At 41.1% G+C, this 19,812-nt stretch overlaps 1 protein-coding gene across 2 annotated transcripts in view; it reads right to left on the bottom strand.

The window, feature by feature from the left end:
- Positions 1–5,940: 5,940 nt before the first annotated feature.
- Positions 5,941–19,812, bottom strand: part of IPO8 (importin 8) — a 50,632-nt gene continuing 36,760 nt past the window's right edge. Inside the window, exons 21-26 of one of the 2 annotated variants that reach the window (XR_014492974.1) lie at positions 18,759–18,979; positions 14,998–15,203; positions 14,152–14,373; positions 12,673–12,789; positions 9,613–9,782; positions 5,941–9,441 (exon numbers count right to left, since the gene is read on the bottom strand). Coding sequence is in view for 1 of the 2 variants with exons in the window: in XM_083366809.1 (XP_083222935.1) it covers positions 9,688–9,782; positions 12,673–12,789; positions 14,152–14,373; positions 14,998–15,203; positions 18,759–18,979 (861 nt within the window). In the remaining variant the exon portion in view is untranslated. Of the gene's footprint in view, positions 9,783–12,672; positions 12,790–14,151; positions 14,374–14,997; positions 15,204–18,758; positions 18,980–19,812 lie in introns of both variants that reach the window. The other variant, XM_083366809.1, reaches the window with a different exon arrangement.

Below are 19,812 nucleotides of genomic sequence, written 5' to 3'. Positions count from 1 at the left end.
ATTAAATAAAGCAGACTATCTCCAAAGTATCCTTTTTGAAAGCTGAACTATGACAACCCAGTTACATTCGTGCTGTAAAAATAGCCTTTGTGGTCAAGAATTGGATTAAAATTTTATTTTAAAAATGTTCTCTCCATATTTTGAAGTGATATCAAGTAAACACACAGTAACAGTGCAAAACTGTTCATCATAATGCTAGGCATAATGGTTCATCATGGTATAAACTTAGAAAAAGAGAGGCAGAACTACTAAAATTTCAGCTGACCTCAGTGGTCACTACTGAGATCAAAGTGTTGTTCCATCAAGTCCAGCATCTTGTTTTTTTTGCAAAGGCTGAACCTATGGGAAGCTGATGAGAATAGGACCTGAAAATAATTGGCAATAAAGCCCAAGGTAGGTCTAAGATCAGGTGCACAAGGAGATTGTCCAAAGCCCTACCTTTCTTTTAGATAAGGTTGTCCTCTTAAAAAAGGAAGGCAAAAGCTGGGTATAGGGGCTAGGCCAGTGATGGCAAACCTTTTAGACACCGAGTGCCCAAAAACCATCCTGACCCCCTGCCCATCCCCCGCCCCCCCTCACCTGCAGGGCTACCTACTGCCTCCACGGCCCGCCACAGATTGCCCAGGTGGCCCTGCAGCACCATGGTGGCCACGCCCCCAACCCACGCCCCACAGCATCATCTGCATGTGACGGAGTGCAAGGGCGGAGTCTTGTCCCTGCTGCCCGGATGCCATGTCCTTGGCTGCGCTGCTCTGTGCGGTGGCTCTCCTCCAGGGAGGCTGCTGGTGAGAAGGGGGCCCTGGGGGGTGGCGGGGCTGGGGCAACGGCACGCATGCCCACAGAGGGCTCTGCGTGCCACCTCTGGCACACGTGCTATAGGATCACCACCACTGGGCTAGGCAAAGGTGAGAAGTAACATCTTTCTAAACATGATTAAAGTTTGCATCTGCATTGCGTTGGTGAGCATCTGATGGACGCTCCCCATTTTTAGCAAAGCTACTATGGTACTTTAACACAGAATATAAAATCATAGAGCTGGAAGGGACTTTGGAGGACTTCTAGTCCAATACCCTGCTCAAGGCAGAAGACTTTATACCACTCCAGTAAAATGGTTGTCTATTTTTGAAAACTTATAGTGACAAAGACCCCTTCATGGATTACTGCCTTGTCGTGGCGAAGGGGCTTGCGTAATTCAATGAAGCTATGAGCTATGCCGTGCAGGGCTACCCAAGACGGACAGGTCATAGTCGAGAGTTCTGACAAAACGTGATCCACTGGAGAAGGAAATGGCAACCCACTCCAGTATCTTTGCCATGAAAACCCTATGGACAGTACCAAAAGGCAAAACGATATGACGCTGGAAGATGAGCCCCTCAGGTCGGAAGGCGTCCAATATGCTACTGGGGAAGAGCAGAGGGCTAGTACTAGTAGCGCCAGAAAGAATGAAGCGACTGGGCCAAAGCCGAAAGGACGCTCAGCTGTGGATGTGTCTGGTGGTGAAAGGAAAGTCCGATGCTGTAAAGATTTTTTCTCCATAGGAACCTGGAATGTAAGATCCATGAATCAAGGAAAGCTGGACGTGGTCAAACAAGAGATGACAAGACTGAACATCGACATCTTAGGTATCAGCGAACTAAAATGGACAGGAATGGGTGAATTTAATTCAGATGACCATCAGGTATACTACTGCGGACAAGAATCCCTCAGAAGAAATGGAGTAGCCTTCATAGTCAATAAAAGAGTAGGAAAAGCAATACTGGGATACAATCCTCAAAATGACAGAATGATCTCAGTTCGAATCCAAGGCAAACCATTCAATATCACAGTAGTCCAAGTCTATGCCCCAACCACCAGTGCTGAAGAGGATGAAATTGACCGGTTCTACGAAGCCCTACAGCACCTTATAGAACTAACACCAAAGAATGATGTCCTTATCATCATGGGGGATTGGAATGCTAAAGTAGGAAGCCAAAAGATAACTGGAATAACAGGCAAGTTTGGCCTTGGAGTACAAAATGAAGCAGGGCACAGGCTGATAGAATTTTGTCAAGAGAATACGATGGTCATAGCAAACACTCTTTTCCAACAACCCAAGAGACGGCTTTACACATGGACATCACCAGACGGTCAACACAGAAATCAGATTGACTATATGCTCTGCAGCCAAAGATGGAGAAGCTCTATACAGTCAGTAAAAACAAGACCAGGAGCTGACTGTGGCTCAGACCATGAGCTTCTCCTTGCAAAGTTTAGGCTCAAACTGAAGAAAGTAGGGAAAAGCACTAGGCCACTCAGGTATGAATTAAATCATATCCCTGTTGAATATACAGTAGAGGTGACAAATAGATTTAAGGAATTAGATCTGATAGACAGAGTGCCTGAAGAACTATGGACAGAGGTTCGTGACATTGTACAACAGGTAGCAACCAAAACCATCCCAAAGAAAAAGAAATGCAAGAAAGCAAAATGGCTGTCTGAGGAAGCTTTGCAAATAGCTGAGGAAAGGAGGGAAGCGAAAGGCAAGGGAGAAAAACATAGATATGCCCAATTGAATGCAGAATTCCAGAGAATAGCTAGAAGAGATAAGAATGCCTTCTTAAATGAACAGTGCAAAGAAATAGAAGAAAACAATAGAATAGGGAGGACCAGAGATCTTTTCAAGAAAATTGGAGAGATGAAGGGAACGTTTAATGCAAAAATGGGCATGATAAAGGACCAAAATGGCAGGGACCTAACAGAGGCAGAAGAGATTAAGAAGAGGTGGCAAAATTACACAGAAGAACTATACAAGAATGAGCTTAACGTCCCTGATAATCACAATGAGGTGGTCACTGACCTCGAGCCAGACATCCTAGAATGTGAAGTGAAGTGGGCCTTAGGAAAGCTGAGCAACAACAAAGCTAGTGGAGGTGACAGTATTCCAGCTGAGCTATTCAAAATCTTAAAAGACAGTGCAGTAAAAGTGCTACACTCAATTTGCCAGCAAATTTGGAAAACTCAACAGTGGCCACAGGATTGGAAAAGATCAGTTTACATTCCAATTCCAAAGAAAGGCAGTGCCAAAGAATGTTCAAACTATCGCACCATTGCACTCATTTCTCATGCTAGTAAAGTCATGCTTAAAATCCTACAAGCTAGACTTCAGCAGTATGTGGATCGAGAACTACCAGAAGTACAGGCAGGATTTCGAAGAGGCAGAGGAACTAGAGATCAAATTGCCAACATACGCTGGATCATGGAGAAAGCTAGGGAGTTCCAGAAAAACATCTACTTCTGCTTCATTGACTATGCTAAAGCCTTTGATTGTGTGGATCATAACAAACTGTGGCAAGTTCTTAAAGAGATGGGAGTACCAGACCATCTTATTTGTCTCTTGAGAAACCTATATGCGGGTCAAGAAGCAACAGTGAGAACTGGACACGGAACCACTGATTGGTTCAAAATTGGGAAAGGAGTCCGGCAAGGCTGTATACTGTCGCCCTGCCTATTTAACTTATATGCAGAGCACATCATGAGAAAGGCAGGGCTAGATGAATCAAAAGTTGGAATTAAGATTGCCGGAAGAAATATCAACAACCTAAGATACGCAGATGATACCACTCTAATGGCAGAAAGTGAAGAAGAACTAAAGAGCCTCTTGTTGCGGGTGAAGAAGGAGAGTGCAAAACTTGGGTTGAAACTTAACATTAAGAAAACCAAGATCATGGCATCTGGCCCTCTCAATTCCTGGCAAATAGATGGGGAAGAAATGGAAGTAGTGACAGATTTTATTTTCCTGGGCTCCAAGATCACTGCAGATGGGGACTGTAGCCAAGAAATTAAAAGACGCTTGCTCCTGGGGAGAAAAGCCATGGCAAATCTAGACAGCACACTAAAAAGCAGAGACATCACCCTGTCAACAAAAGTGTGTATAGTCAAGGCTATGGTCTTCCCAGTTGCAATGTATGGCAGTGAAAGTTGGACCATAAGAAAGGCTGAGCGCCAAAGAATTGAGGCCTTTGAACTGTGGTGCTGGAGAAGACTCCTGCGAGTCCCTTGGACTGCAAGGCGATCAAACCGGTCAGTCCTAGAGGAGATCAATCCTGACTGCTCTTTAGAAGGCCAGATCCTGAAGCTAAAACTCAAATACTTTGGCCACCTAATGAGAAGGAAGGACTCACTGGAGAAGAGCCTAATGCTGGGAAAGATCGAGGGCAATAGAAGAAGGGGACGACAGAGAATGAGGTGGCTGGATGGAGTCACTGAAGCAGTAGGCATGAGCTTAAATGGACTCCAGAAGATGGTAGAGGACAGGAAGGCCTGGAGGAACGTTGTCCATAGGGTCGCGATGGGTCGGACACGACTTCGCAGCTAACAACAACAACAGTGACAAAGAGTGAAAACTCTGGGAGTCAAGCTGTTGCATTAACTGTTCTCACTGTCAGAAAATTTTCTCTTACTTTTAGGTTGGATTTCTCTTTAACAAACTTCCACCCATTACTTCTTGTCCTGTCCCCTGGTGCTTCTCTGCCCTCTTCTCTTTTAGCAGCCTCTCAAGCGTTGGGAAGACAGTTGTCATGTCCCCAGTCTTTTTGATATACTTAAGACAAACCTAACTCCCTCAACCATTCATCATAGCTAAGAGTGTCCAGCTTTGTACCAATTGTTTGGTACAATTGGTTTGGCCTTTATGGAAAAAAGAACTGGATTCTGAATGGTCTCCAAGTTTTCTTGATCTCCTTCTCTGATAGCTGAGACTGTGAGCCATTGGTTAGGGAGGGTTTTACATCCCGGGGTGATGTCATCTCAGGAATTTTTATTGGTCTGAGAATGATGAGAAATATCCTTCTCTTTTATTAAGTTAGAACCGATTGGCATACAATCCCATCTAGCATACTTGTGTATTTGTTTAACGAATCCTCAAATATCAAGAAACATTTAAAAATGGATAAGATTACTATATGCCTAGTGAGATTCCTTACCCTATGCAGAAGATGCAACAGTGGACCTTCCACACAAGAAAAAACAGTGAGTGTAGTCATGTACTGGCTGAGGCCTTAAACTAGGTATGGAGAGACAGAATTTCCCCACTTTGGACCAGACATTCTGTCTAAGCCCAACATACTCTGGGATATAAATCTAATACATACATAAATAAAAAACCGTAATCAGTCCTATAATTTAGGGTCCTTATAACAATTTCGGCTACCTTACTAATAAGTCAATTCCTACACAATAGAATATTTCAACCAGGTTCTAATAAAACACTATAATCTGTGTTCAATTCCCTGTCCTAGGTTTTTCTTCTAGGTGTAATGTTTTATTTTGTGGCAATTGAAAAAGCAGTGTCAACTATGCCAACCTACCCAAAAAGTTAGATTGACAACTATTTATCCTCGTTTTCGAAAGCTACCCAAAGTGTGGTTGACCAAAAGAAATAAAGCAGTCTGTGTGAAGTGGTATGATTTATATCTGTAATATAGGTAGTCCTTGACTTATGAACCACAATTGAGCCCAAAATTTCTATTGTTAAATGAGACATGTGTTGAACGAGTTTTGCCCCATTTTACGACTTTTCTTGCCACAATTGTTAAGTGAATCACTCAGTTGTTAAGTTAGTAGCACGGTTGTTAAGTGAATCTGGCTTCCCCATTGATTTTGCTTGTCAGAAGGCCGTACAATGATCACATGATCCCAAGACTGCAAATGTCGTAAAGATGAGTCAGTTGCCAAGTGTCTGAATTCTGATCACGTGACCGTGGGGATGCTGTAATGGTCATAAGTGTGAAAAATGGTCATAAGTCACTTTTTTTCAGTGATGTTGTAACTTTGAACCGTCACTAAGTGAACTGTTGTAAGTTGAGGACTACCTGCACTGCATATATGATAGCTGATTCATAGCATGCAGGAATCACCAACAATAAACCCACGTGGGAATGAATCACTCAACCTCTGAATTCCCAACAGTTGCTTTAAACATTAAGCATTTTAATTAAGGAAGTGCTCTCTCTCAAGTTACATTTGTCATAACCCAACGTAACATAGGCAGAACAATGAAAGACATACTCATCGAAGGACAGGAGGGGAATAGAGGTGGTAATGTCATCAGCTGAAGCATTCCTGACATTCCCTATGAAGCATAAGTATCTGCATGCAACAGCTGACAAATCCATGCAGCTGAATCTTCTTACACATCATCTCCATATTGCATGTTTAAACAGCAGAGTCCTAAACCATCTCTGCACACCCAAAAAAAAAAAAAAAACCAGGACATAAAAGGAAGGTTTGAGTAACAGCATTTCATGCCTCTGTCTTCCGCAATCTGATGAAGTCCAAGGGGCTAGAAAACTGCAAGGTCACGTAGTGAATTGGATGCCACAGAAGAATCAATCCTCCCTGAATCCCCCAGTGATGTTTTTGTGATTGTTGGATGCATTAGGATAAAATCTGGGCAAAATCCTGGAAGACAGAATCTTATACGCAAAAACGAAAAGAATTTTTTTAAAAGCCAAGCTGTTATCCCTATTAAGCAGTAGTCTAAATGCTACTTAATATTTTAAAAATGGATTCCCTTCACATATAGATACAAACCAATAAAAATATACTTTCTGTTGCAAACATATTTTCATAAAAATGAGTTAGAGCAACAAAATCTCTTTCCTTTTCCCCCCTCTTGCTTTCTTACATATTTTCTAGCAAATGCCTCTGGTCTATCAACTGTGCAACAATAAATTCAAGACAGATGAAGGAACCAGACTTTAGCTCATTTCAACAGGCTAAAACATTTACAGGAAATTTCTTTGGGATATAAAACACAAAATTAGTAAAGAACCAAAATAAATGTAAATGGAGGCAAATGTTTCTCCTACTGCATTAGAGGGGGGGGAAACCAAATATTTACATTCTAATTCCTCTTCATCCAAAGCAGTTCAGAATTGTATCAAACATGTTTTAAGTGTATCCCAAAAAGCATCACATCTAAATGTGACTATTGGAAGCAATGGTATTTCGAGAAACCCCAATTCACTGCAGTAAATACAGATTTGCTTTTGTCAGATGTGAAGTAGTTTTAAGCCAACATTTTGAGAAGGACGTTTGATTCCCTGTTACAAAAAGCCAAGCTAGCAGGAAAGGCTTCAATTATAAATTGAGTAAATGATGGTCTAGCGAGCAAACTCTTACCCTAAAATTAGGCTGCTCACTTCCCAAACTAGCATAGTTTTATGTTTCTCCTAAAAGATTCAATGCTTGGCACGCCATCTTAAATAGTCCTCCTTGAAATGGGCACTTTCTCAATATAGGGCACTACAAGTCTCATCATCCCCAGCCAAGGGTCTGTAGCTTTATAAATGTGGAAGTTGCCAGGTTTGAAAAAAGTTGTCTTAATGCTGAACCCCTGGGGTATCTAATGTATCCCCATGGGATATCTAAGTAGAAAGAGCTCAAGAAAAGATACGTTTTCATCAAGGTTTCTCTTGATCAGTTAGATTCCTGTCTCACTGCCATTTGATGCCTGATACCATGACCTGGGGATTACTATATCAAATCAGTTAAGATTGCATAGAGCCTAAAGCAGCGTTTCCCAACCTTAGGAACTTGAAGATGCGTGGACTTCAACTCCCAGAATTCCCCAGCCAGCTATGCTGGCTGGGGAATTCTGGGAGTTGAAGTCCACGCATCTTCAAGTTCCTAAGGTTGGGAAACGCTGGCCTAAAGCAGAGGTCTTCAAACTTGGCCTTTTTATGACTTGTGGACTTCAACTCCCAGAATTCCTCAGCCAGGCATGCTGGCTGAGGAATTCTGGGAATTGAAGTCCACAAGTCATAAAAGGGTCCAGTTTGAAGACCCCTGGCCTAAAGTAATTGCTTTCCCCTCCAACTACACTGATGTATACTTCTCTCCCTTCCCATTATGATGTCATGTTGAATGGGGGAAAGTGCACTTACGTAACTGCGAATGTACTGTTCGTCTGAGAAGGTTTATGCTCCTAAAAACTGTTTTGGAGAAATGTTTACTAGTGGGTTGTGGAAAATAGATGTGGTTGTAATTGGTTTATGGAGAACAGAAGCTCAAGGACCATCATCAGTGTCTTTGTTTAGAGAGAGACAGCTGGAATGCAAAGATTCAGTCTATTGTCCCCAACAACATTTGTGCAAGGTAAGCCACTGAATGTGATCTTAACTGCTCTCCGATACAAACCTAGGCAAACATGTGAAAATAGGAAGGAAGGAAGGAAGGAAGGAAGGAAGGAAGGAAGGAAGGAAGGAAGGAAGGAAGGAAGGAAGGAAGGAAGGAAGGAAGGAAGACGCCTGCAGGCATTGTAGTGTTATGACAAAGCTGTGCCTTTTGGGAAGCATGACCCATATGGAAAAGGGGCTTGCATCAGTAACACTGTATGCATCATTTTGACTCGTCCTTCTCCTTTACTTCCCTGTGGTTGCAACTGGAGAGAAACAAAACCAAACTCAAGTGCTGGGCAAAAGACAAAGACCTATAAATGCAATGACTGAAAGTCTAAAATTTCACCGTTATATGGCTAAAAGAATGATAATCATGTCATTGAAACAACAGTACAGTACAAAGCTGATAACTATTTACATAGTCCACAAGCTCATTACTGATACAACACAAAATCCACAACAGCACTGGAAAAGCTTGGGATCCACATTCAAGAGTTTCAGAGCTAAAGATTCACAACGTCTTAAATTCCGTTAAAGCAGTGCTTTCCAAAAGTGTGTCGGAGAACTGTTGGATTTTTTTTCAGATGGTCAACAGTGGCAAAATTAAAACAAAACAGTCCCGCTCACAGTTGCTAATCTTGCTTTACAAAGTGGCATCTTCCAGATGTTTTAGGATCAAGACTCCTCCTACCTTATCTTAAACCTAATCCCAACAGGGAATGCCAGCTTAAGGCCACTATTCTTGGGTATGCAGGTTGAGAGTCTTAACCATGGTCCCATGTAAGCAGAGCGAGCACCTCGAAAGGCTTGTTCCGTGGTGAACAAGGAGGACGTTTCGCAAAGTTGGGGAAAAAAAAAACCCTGCATAAAGCCTGACTACTCTAAAGAAGAATTTAAATTCACCATCTGGTAACGGCAGTGAAAGTAAAGATATTTTTGATAACTCAATGAGGCGTGACGTAGAAGCCAACACATATGCAGAGATGTTAACAACGGTTTCTTATAGCTAACTGTAAAATGTGTGATGGGCACAATACCGCCATGATTTCTTTAGAGGAAGTTAACAAAAGGGTATGGAAAGCAAGATATGAATTATGCCCTTTTATATGCCCTTTCTTTTCTTTTAAACACAGACAAAAAAGCATTGCATTCCAAAATTCTTTTGCTGGGCAATCCGTATACCACAGAAGGCACTGTTATCCATAGGACCCCTTCAATTTCACACGGCAAAAACCTGAGAAGTGCAATTCCATTCGGTTTCAAACCGCTGGCTACCCCTTTCCTAAGGAGAAGAAGAGAAGACAAGATGCTTTCTTTTCAGTCCAGCAACTTATAAAAATACCCACAAGAATTTATACATTACAGCAGCTGGTTAGAAAGAATGTCTTAATGAGGGGGAAGAGGGTCAAACGCTGCCTTTTCCAAAGGGGAAACTTGCAGACCTCTTGATTACCTTCCCTGTTCATAAGTCACAATTTTTTTTTTTAATAATGAAATGTTTTTGCAGTTCTTCAAGCTCCTTTCCCCTTCAGTTGCTTCCTGGAGCGGTGCCAAAGTTATATCCAGAGACCAGTCCTTTGTTATCGAACGGGAAGCTCATTTGTTCTTCTATCCTCTCTAATTCTAAATTGAAAAGAAACAAATGAATATTAAGAGACAGGCTGCAAATATATCACCATGCCCTGCCAACGATACTTTCAATCTCTTTTTAACAGGTACATTAATGATATGTAATTCCTGAAGACCCTCTAAACATGAGGAAAAGAATCAGAACTCCTTTAAGAAGAAGAAGAAGAAGAAGAAGAAACATACAGCTTTTTGGATTCCCTGTCATTACCACTTCTAGATCAATTATCCAACATCTTTAACTTGCAGAAAAGTTTTTTTTGGGGAAAAAAACACCACGCAGGTAGAACTAAATACTACAGGCAGTCCTCGACGTACGACCATCATTCAGCCCAAAAATCCTGTTGTTAAGTAAGACATTTGCTAAGTGAGTTTTGCTCCATCTTATGACCTTCCTTGCCATAGCTGTTTAAGCGAATCACTGCAGTTGTTAAGCTAGTAAGTCGGTTGTAAAGAGAATCTGGATTTCCCTTTGACTTTGCTTCTCAGAAGGTTGCAAAAGGTGATCCCATGGTCTTGGGACACAGCAACGGTCTTAAATAGGAACCAGTTGCCAAGCATCTGAATTTTGATCACATGACCACGGGGATGCTGCGAAGGTCGTAACTGTGAAAAGCAGTCACACATCACTTTTCTCCAACGCCGTTGTACCTTTGAACGGTCATCTTCCGGGTGAGATTCAAGGTTTTGGTTATGATCTTCAAGTCCTTACATGGCATGGGTCCGGGGTACCTCGAGGACCACCTGCTGCCGGCGTCAACTCCCCTCCGCCCCTGTGCGTTCCCACAGAGAGGGCCTCCTCAGGGTGCCTCCGGTCAGGGAATGTCGACTGGTGGCCCCCAGGGGGAGGGCCTTCTCTGTGGGCGCTCCGGCGCTATGGAACCAACTGCCAGTGGAGCTCCGGATGGCATCGGACCTTCGCTCCTTCCGGCGCAGTCTGAAGACCCACTTATTTGAACTAGCTGGTCTGGCCTGATGGGGAACGTTAGGGTTTTTAATGGGTCTTTTATTGTTATTGTAATTTTTAACTGGGCACTTGTTTAATTCCTTTTTAATTTTTGTATTGTTATTTATATATGCCCTGTTAACCGCCCTGAGTCCTTCGGGAGAAGGGCGGTATACAAATTTAATAAAAGTAAAAGTAAGTAAAGTAAATAAACTGTTGTTAAGTTGAGGACTACCGATATTTCAACCTTTCCCAATCTGGGCATTCGTTAAAGGGGCAGACTGAGCATCCAGCATTCACCATCACCACCACCACCCTCACTGGAAATTCTAGGAACTGAAAGGCGCATAAACACATTGGGGAATCTCAGGAGCACCGCACTAGTTGGGCATGGGGAGGAACATTTAAGTGAACCTGAGATAAAGCATGCATGTCAAACTGCAATGAAGCAACACATAAAAGTTCCAAGTCAGACCATTTAGGAGCTGTGACCAGGGGGGCTTTTGCCCAGGTTCACCTGGTGTGCCAGTTGCGACCCTACCTAGACCGAGATGCCCTACGCACAGTCACTCATGCGCTCGTGACCTCCCATTTAGACTACTGTAACGCTCTCTACATGGGGCTGCCCTTGAGGACCACCCGGAGGCTTCAGCTGGTGCAGAATGCGGCCGCGCGAGTCGTGATGGGGGTCCCCTGATACTCCCATGTAACACCTCTACTCCGCGAGCTGCATTGGCTTCCGGTTGCCCTTCGGGTGAGATTCAAGGTGCTGGTGATGACTAAATGGCGAGGGTCCGGGATATTTGAGGGAACACCTGCTGCCAGCATCAAGCTCCCTTTGTCCAGCGCACTCCCACAGGGAGGGTCTTCTTAGGGTGCCGCCGGTTAAAGATTGCCGGCAGGTAACACCCAGGGATAGGGCCTTCTCAGTGGGCGCGCCTGCCCTCTGGAACCAGCTGCCTGTGGAGCTTAGGACTGCCCCCGACCTCCGTTCATTCCGCCGGGACCTGAAGACCTGGCTCTTCGAGCTCTCTGGCCCAGGCTGAGAATTTTTAATTTTAACTGGGGTTTTTATTTTCTCTCAGGGTTTCATTTAATCTTTTTTAATTGTTTTAACTTTTGTATGGATTTTCTTTTAAATACCCTGTAAACCGCCCTGAGTCCTTCGGGAAAGGGCGGTATATAAATCTAAATAAATAAATAAATAAAATATCCCCCCCCACTGTTGACCAATGAGCTAATCCTTTTAACTTGCGATGCCAAGAAATGAACTAGCAAACTTCCATATATAGAGCACATGCTGTTATCACTGAACTGTAGCCCCCCCCCCCCCAGAATGAATGTCTGATCTATGCTGAGAAGTAACTATGAGGCAACCCCCCTCCCACACACACATTTTTTAACAATTGAATACATGGAATGTTTAAACATGCTGTGCATTTAGATTCCCTACATCTTTCTAAAGCCTCTTTGTCACTTCTTTTGGAAATGGTGATAAAGGTAGGTAGTGAAAAGTTGGGGTGGGAGGTTTAGGAAGAACATGTTTGCAGTCTCATCGAAAAGAGTTTATTTCTTAGCTATTAGACAGGTCAGCTGTGTCTAAAGAAATTAATGTCCAACTAGACTTGTAAGCATGTTACACTAACCTCCTGACATCCACCTCCACAATGTGGAATGACTCACTGGGGATTCACTGTTTTTCTTCCTAAAGTATCTGCTCTTGTTCTCTTAAAAGGAGTAAAAATATGTGATGTGCCACCCCACACCTCTCAAAACTTCGATATGAAACAAATCCAATATATAAAAACTTCTCATAATGGACAAACACAAAGAAAACTGACTTGGGACAGATAATTTTACTTTACAGGGCTGCAATAACTGAGAGTTCCTTTTGATAAGATTTTCAACTGTAAGCTTTCTGCAAACATTCCTGCCACCGACCTGCAGAGTTTCTCCGGTCTTCAGCTAATGCACAGATTTCCTGCAACTGAGTCTTCTGATCAGCGCTCAATGGTGCAGTCAACAAATGGTACCAGCCGGCATCTTGGCTTTGTATAGCTGAAAACACAAAATATATTTCTTTCAGGAGACATACAACTTGCCAAATTCCCAGTCTACATCATTAAATCAACATTTTATCAAGCGCAGAGACCTACTTTTAAAGTGAGTATACTGAGCCAAGGTTTCTGCTATATATATATATATATATGAGATAGACTGTTTTAATATTCTTAGTGATGGATCTCCAGTAACAGTTCAGTTGTTCCAACAGCTTTATTTCCAGAAAGATGAACTCCTTCATCAAGAGTATTATATCTTCCTGTTGTTCCTGAGTTCTCAGGGCACTTAATTATAGCTTTGGACAGTGAGATGGGGGAGTGTATAAATGTAATAAATAAAAATAAATAAAATTATGAAGGACAATTAAAAGTAGCAAGTTAGCTGAGACGTAAGGACTTACCCTAAGCCAGCCTCTGAGATTCACAGCAAGATTTGAACTTGAGTTTCTAATATGATTACCCTCCGTATAACAGACTTGTTTCCATCTGGCTGATGACTGGCATTTAATGAAATGAGTTTTGTATATACAGAACTGCTTTCTACTGAATACTGGTTAACACTGGAATCCTCTGCCCTCTCACTGTCGTCAGATACAACTAACACTGTGGTTGTATTTCAATAGTATTGGTAATGCTACAGGTGTCAACACTGCTAACATCGGATGTTTTTGCTTTGACAAAGATGGAGATGCAACCATTTTCTTCTTATGTTTTACTCTTAGAGTTAGAGTTAGATGATGCTGCGGGTAGGAATGTTCATGAGAATTTAGCTAGACATAATAATACTGAACCTAGTGTGTGAACCAAGGTTATTGAAATAAGAGATGATAAGAACTGGCCGGGCTGGAGAACTGGAGGGGAAGCCTGCATTTTAAACTAATTGGAGAATGTGAATTATGACTGTTAATTGGAGGAGGGAATTGTGCTTTGATCAGTGCTTTTTTTGTAAAAGAAAAAGGTGCCGGAACTCACACATGTTATACAACCCGCCTTGCCTACCCTACAAGGTTCCATCCAAAAAAGGTGCCGGAACTCTGTTCTGAGCGTTCTATGACAAAAAAAAGCCCTGGCTTTGATGCTATGTGCTCAGGGGAAGGGAATCTGGTTTTTGGCTTCAATTATGTTAGTGCCAATGCTATGCTTCTCAAACAAAGATTCTTTAAGGTAAACAATGCCTCAAAGTTCTTTGAAGAGTTTCATCTGTCGGAACCATGACAACACATTTTCCACCACTGATGCAGGGGTTTTATAAATTAAAATTCATTTTTCAGATCAGGTGGTTTTTTAAAACAAAAAACAAAAACTAAAGATAACAGTCATCTTAGAAAAACCAGAAGTGCTTTAATAAATGTCTATATACCTAACAATGCTTGTGTGAAGAACTGATATTCATCCACGCCATCTTCTAGATCAATGGGAGTGCTAAAGCTTTCTAAAGCAGTTTCTTCTAATGCTTCATCATCCCACTCATCATCGTCATCATCTTCATCGTCGTCTCCTGTGTCACCACCACCCCCGGCGTGGTTTTCCTGCATGTCCTGATTTGCTTCATTCACTTCTTCTTCGTCACTTGGAATCTCTTCTGCAAATATATGTGTGTGTTTTTTTAAAATCAAGAAGACAAGGAAGACAAAGATGTATATTTTTAACCAAAAGCGCCATTTCAAAATTAATGACTCTTCCAGGGAGTACCCTATGAACAAACATTCTTTAAATTACAATCTTGGTAAGGATCGATCATGAAAACAAACTGCCGTTTTTAAAAAAAACAAAAACAAAAACCCGAGGAAGGCTAGTTTGTGGGAAAAGTCACTTCTGATTAATAGAGCTCTGAAATAAATAATCTTTTCTAGAGAAAACTCTTAATCTCAAGGAGTATATCGGGTGTGCAGTTATGGGGATAATAACGTATTTGTCCTTAAAAATAAGGAGAAGATTTTTGTCTCAGAACTGAGGGAGTCTAATGATGTTGAAAGAATATCGTTCTACCTTTAAAAAAAGGTTGCAGTTAAGAGAGTAACATCTTGGCTAGCCTGATCTAAAGTTTTTTTTCTAGGAAAAAAAAGTTTATAAAAGTGCTTGGGAATATTCAGAAGTATTTGGAAAATGCAAATCATCCCTCTAAGCACAAGTGAAATAAATTGTAAGTATTTCGTTGTTAATAAATGCTCATCGCCACAGCCAGGAAACTTATGTTTGCTCGTACCGTTATCTTCTGCGTCATTCTTTTCAGCTTTCCCATGCTCTTCACGTTCCGCATGTTGCCGGGTGGCGCACATTTGTTTTAGTCCCAGGAACAGGAGGAGAACCGATGGGACAAGCTGGGCAGCCACAGCGTCTACTGCAGGCGGTCGAGAGGGCAGTCCCATGAGGATGCTCAGTCCAATGATGCACATCTTCCTGTCATGAAGCCTGAAGGTGCACAATTCAATGATGAGAATTAATCTTCCCAACAGAACAGTTTTCTATAAGTTAGGTAAAGATTGTGAAAAATGAGATCAGAAACATGGATGGATGAGAGGATAGTTATAGAGGCTTTGGGGAGAATCCTAAATGGATGTCCCTTTCTTTAAAATCCACTTGGAAAATTCTATTCTAGGCTTTAGCTATATAAATAAGAACGAGGCCCTGGTTGCAGCTTTCTTTGTGACAATACCGCAATATCAGAACACTCTTTTCCAAAGAGACCTACCATACTCAATTAGGATCTTTTTTTGGCTAATTGTTTTGATTAAAAATATTTATTATCCTGTATTTGTTATCTTTTTTATTTATTTATTATATTTTTCTTGGTGTTTCTTAAATGAAGTACGTGTGTATACACATACATACATATATATACACACATACATATATACATATACATACACACACACACACACACTACATATATACAACATACACACACTGCTATAGATATATATATATATAGATATAGATATGGGTTATATCTATATTTCTATCTATCTATATTTGGACACATATGTTCAGGTTCTCATTAATTACCACTTGTTCAGTGATAGTTCAAAGAGTGCTCAACAGTTGGTAGAATTCACAACCAGCCCTTGTATGTATGTTGGTTGCGTCGCTGTGCTCAGGTGATCAGCAATGGAGACCTTCTTTGCAGGCTGCATATAAGCCAATTCAGTGGGGAAGCTGGCATGGCAACTATATGGCGTCATCTGAATGGTGATTCACTTAATAACAGCAACCTGGAAGTGGAATTTCTGCTGCTAAGCGTTGCAATGATATGGGATCTCACTCGATGACCGTGTCACTTAGTGACAGAAATTCCAGTTCCAATTAAAATCATGAGGTGAGGACTCTATTTTTATATGTATTTGGATACTTACATAAACTAATTTTTTTTAAAAAATGAGAATATACAATATTAAATGCAGAAAGCACAATAGCAATGTACTGCTTAATTACCACAGATATCACCTCAAAACATTCTGATTTAAATTGAACCTGGCCAGATTCTGAAAAAAAACAACCTGGAGTAGGATCCCACACTGAATCGGGAGCTTCTTCAGATTTCTGCAGTAGTACAATGTTTCTAAACATTGTGAGAAGCAGACACTGAGCCTCCCCAAAGGAAATTTCTCCCTTTTCCAGAGAAGCCATCCTCCAGCCATGCCTGCTCTATGAAAAGGTTTGCACAAGTCACTTAACCTAATTAAAAACTAATTATATAAGATGCACCTTAAAAAAAACACCATTAAAATGAGTTAATTTCAAATTCCTAGTACCTAGGGGGGAATGTACAAAGAAAAAAGCCAAAATACAGTATTCTAAAAATTAATTTTTAATTTTATTCAAAGATGCGAAGGAAAAGATTATAGTTCTAACCCTGTAAAATTGCAAAGTCAGTTATTTTCAAGCATAGCTTCCTGGGGTTTACATACAATATTTCGAAGGTATCTGTTGCCTAGCGCAGACACATAAGATAGTACAGTAGTCCTCGACCTATGACCACAATTAAGCCCAAAATTTCTGTTGCAAAGTGAAACATTTGTTAAGTGAAATTTGGCCCGTTTTGCGACCTTTCTTGCTACAGTTGTTAAGTGAACCACAGCAGTTGTTAAGTTAGTAACACAGTTGTTAAGTGGATCTGGTTTCTCCATTGACTTTGCCTGTCAGGTGACCATGGGACCACAGGACACGGCAACCGTCATGAGTCAGATGCCAAGCATCCAAATTTTGATCACGTGACCCTGGGGAATGCTGCAACGGTTGTAAGTGTAAAAAACGATCATAAGTTATGTATGTTTGAGGATCAGGGTGAGTGGGTGGAATGGATATTAAATGATTAAATAAATGCTAATAATTTATAATGTGTTTTGGCAGAGGAGACAGCAAATAAAGAGAATTTCAGGAGCATATTATGATGGAGACAGATGTCCTTAGTGTTTTAGGACATTTTCTGGCAAATCAGAGATAATGCAACCACTGAATCATTTCTTATGTGAACTGCCTATGGAAAGCATCCAGAGAAACTTCAAACGGAGGCAGTCAAATTATTAATCAAAGCACTAAGTGGGATCACATCACTGCCTGGGTAAAGGCAGTCCCAAGGGATTTTATTTCATTTTACAGGCATAATTCAGAGTTAGTTGTGATTTAAACTTCCTCAGTAGGTGCAGAACGAGATATCTGAAGTACCATTTACTCTAAAGTGAGCTTGACTGAGAATCAAGATAGTCTAGAGAAGCTCTTACTGTGCAACTCAACCAACATCAGCCTTCTGTTGCCAGGAAAATGAGGGAGACTTTTCAACAGCTGCTTGCAGGGTTCTGGAATTCCCCCTGGAAAGTGGGCATCTTTGACCTCCTTATTTGCATAATGTTCTCGCTACTCTTTATGAATATGAAAAGGGGTTCCTTTTTCAAATTTAGAAAAAGCCTGTTTTGGAAGTTTGTTAGACTGGTGCTTTGTTGGTCTTCAATTGCCTTTTTTATATCTATGTTATTAAGGATAATTAGGATATGCAGGTACATATTTATACAAGTGAAATGAAACAAACTTTGCAGGCCTGATGGTCTTGCTTGGCATCCTGACTCTCAACCAGCCACCGAGTCCAACTTCTCTCCACTCTCTAGAGCAGCGGTATCCAACTGCTTGTTACCTGGTTCATATTTATGTTAGTTGCAGCATCCTGGGATCATGTGATCACCTTTTGCAACCTTCTGACAAGCAAAGCCAGTGAGAAAGCCAGGTTCACTTAACAACTGTGTTACTATCTTCACAACTGTGGCAAGAAAGGTCAGAAAATGGGGCAAAATTCACTTTAAAAATGTCTCGCTTAGCAACAGAAATGGAGTTGAAGTCCATGAGTCATAAAAGAGCCGAGGTTGCCTACCCCTGCCCTTGTTGAAATCAGTTACAATTCTGGACTCAACTGCAATCATACGTTGAGGGCTACCTGTACAAAATAATTTCCTTTTTTATTTTTTAAAAGACAAAGCATACATTTAACGTCACATGCAATCAATAACAAGTGCCAATGACAAGCTGCCCAGCTAATGAAACTCAGCCAATTCCCTATAAAATACATGTATTAAACCAACTGATAAAGTCTAATTTGAAATGTATCATGGTTTTAAATATCTTGATTTAGCTAGGTTACATGAATGCATGTGCTTTCCTTCTGAATTTGACCTCACAGCTGATGTCACATTCAGGAATTCAAGCTATAGCTCCATGCCCTGAATGCCACTTGGGGAAGGGAAAAAGTAAAATCATCACTATTCGTACAAAGTAGGACTTGTGAGAAAAATCTTACTCCAAAGAGAAGCATATCAATTCTATTTTTTCATGCTGTTCCCAAGGTCACTGTGTGGTATTTCATAATACAATAGCACACCTTAGGGAAGGTAGGAAAGCAAGACAGTCCTGGCATTTCCTCTCAAGTTAAGGTCTCCAAAACACCTGAAGGTGTTGAAAAAGAAAGCATCACACACCTACCCAAGAAAACAGTCTGTATCATTCATCCACTGGTTTATAAACTGCGCCGTGATAGGCTCTGGGTTATGAGGAAACCGGATATTCTCTAAAGTGTGCAGAAGGAGCTCGGGATTGTAGTAGAGGGCAGCAATGGCAACCTGGAGACACATGGTGCGGAGCTCGCTGGTTTTAACTCCTCGCGTTAAGCGCTCAAGCACAGCTTCTACAAACAGAGGGATGCACTAAGGAGAGACCAGAGATATGCGGAGAAGTACAAAGAAAAAGAGGAAAAGAGAAATAAGTTGAAATATTTCAGATATTGAGCCTACTTTAAAAAGGATTCAGCCTTCCCCTTGTTCAGGGGTAGGCAACCTCGGCTCTTTTATGACTCATGGACTTCAACTCCCAGAATTCCTGAGTCAGCTATGCTGAGTCAGCTATGCTGACTCAGGAATTCTGGGAGTTGAAGTCCATGAGTCATAAAAGAGCTGAGGTTGCCTACCCCTGCCCTTGTTGAAATCAGTTACAATTCTGTTTCAAATGTACACACTTCCTTAAATGACCTTGAGGGATATGTATGTTTTGTAATAACTGGATGGGATGCTGTCTGCAGAGTTTTGTTTGCTTAAAAAAATATCCAACTGTTTTCCCTCTCTCTCTCTCTCTTCTTTTAAAGCCACTGTGATAACTGCTTTTGGGATTTACTACAGGAAATACCAGAAGCAAGAGGAACTGTTGTGTAAGAGGTCAGGAACTGAAGTATCACTCTCCTTTTTGCTCCACCCCATGGTTAGGAAATTCTTTTAAAAAGGAAAAAGAGGGGCACCAGGTAAAAACAAACCAAACTCTTCTCGTTATGCAACCTTGATAAACATATATATATATATATATATATATATATATATATATATATATATATATATATATATATATATATATATATATATATATATATATATATTTAATATTCATGTAATATAGGCCAAACCTGGCACTTTGTCAACCTCATGTTCTTCGTCCGGTATATAATCCTGCACAATATAATCCTCGTTCAATAATATGGATCAGGATAGCA

This window comes from Vipera ursinii (assembly GCF_947247035.1).
Source record: "Vipera ursinii genome assembly, chromosome: 6".
NCBI classification, from domain to species: Eukaryota; Metazoa; Chordata; class Lepidosauria; order Squamata; family Viperidae; genus Vipera; species Vipera ursinii.
The sequence above is the reverse complement of the archived record's forward strand: the minus strand, read 5'-3'. Positions and strand labels throughout refer to the sequence as shown.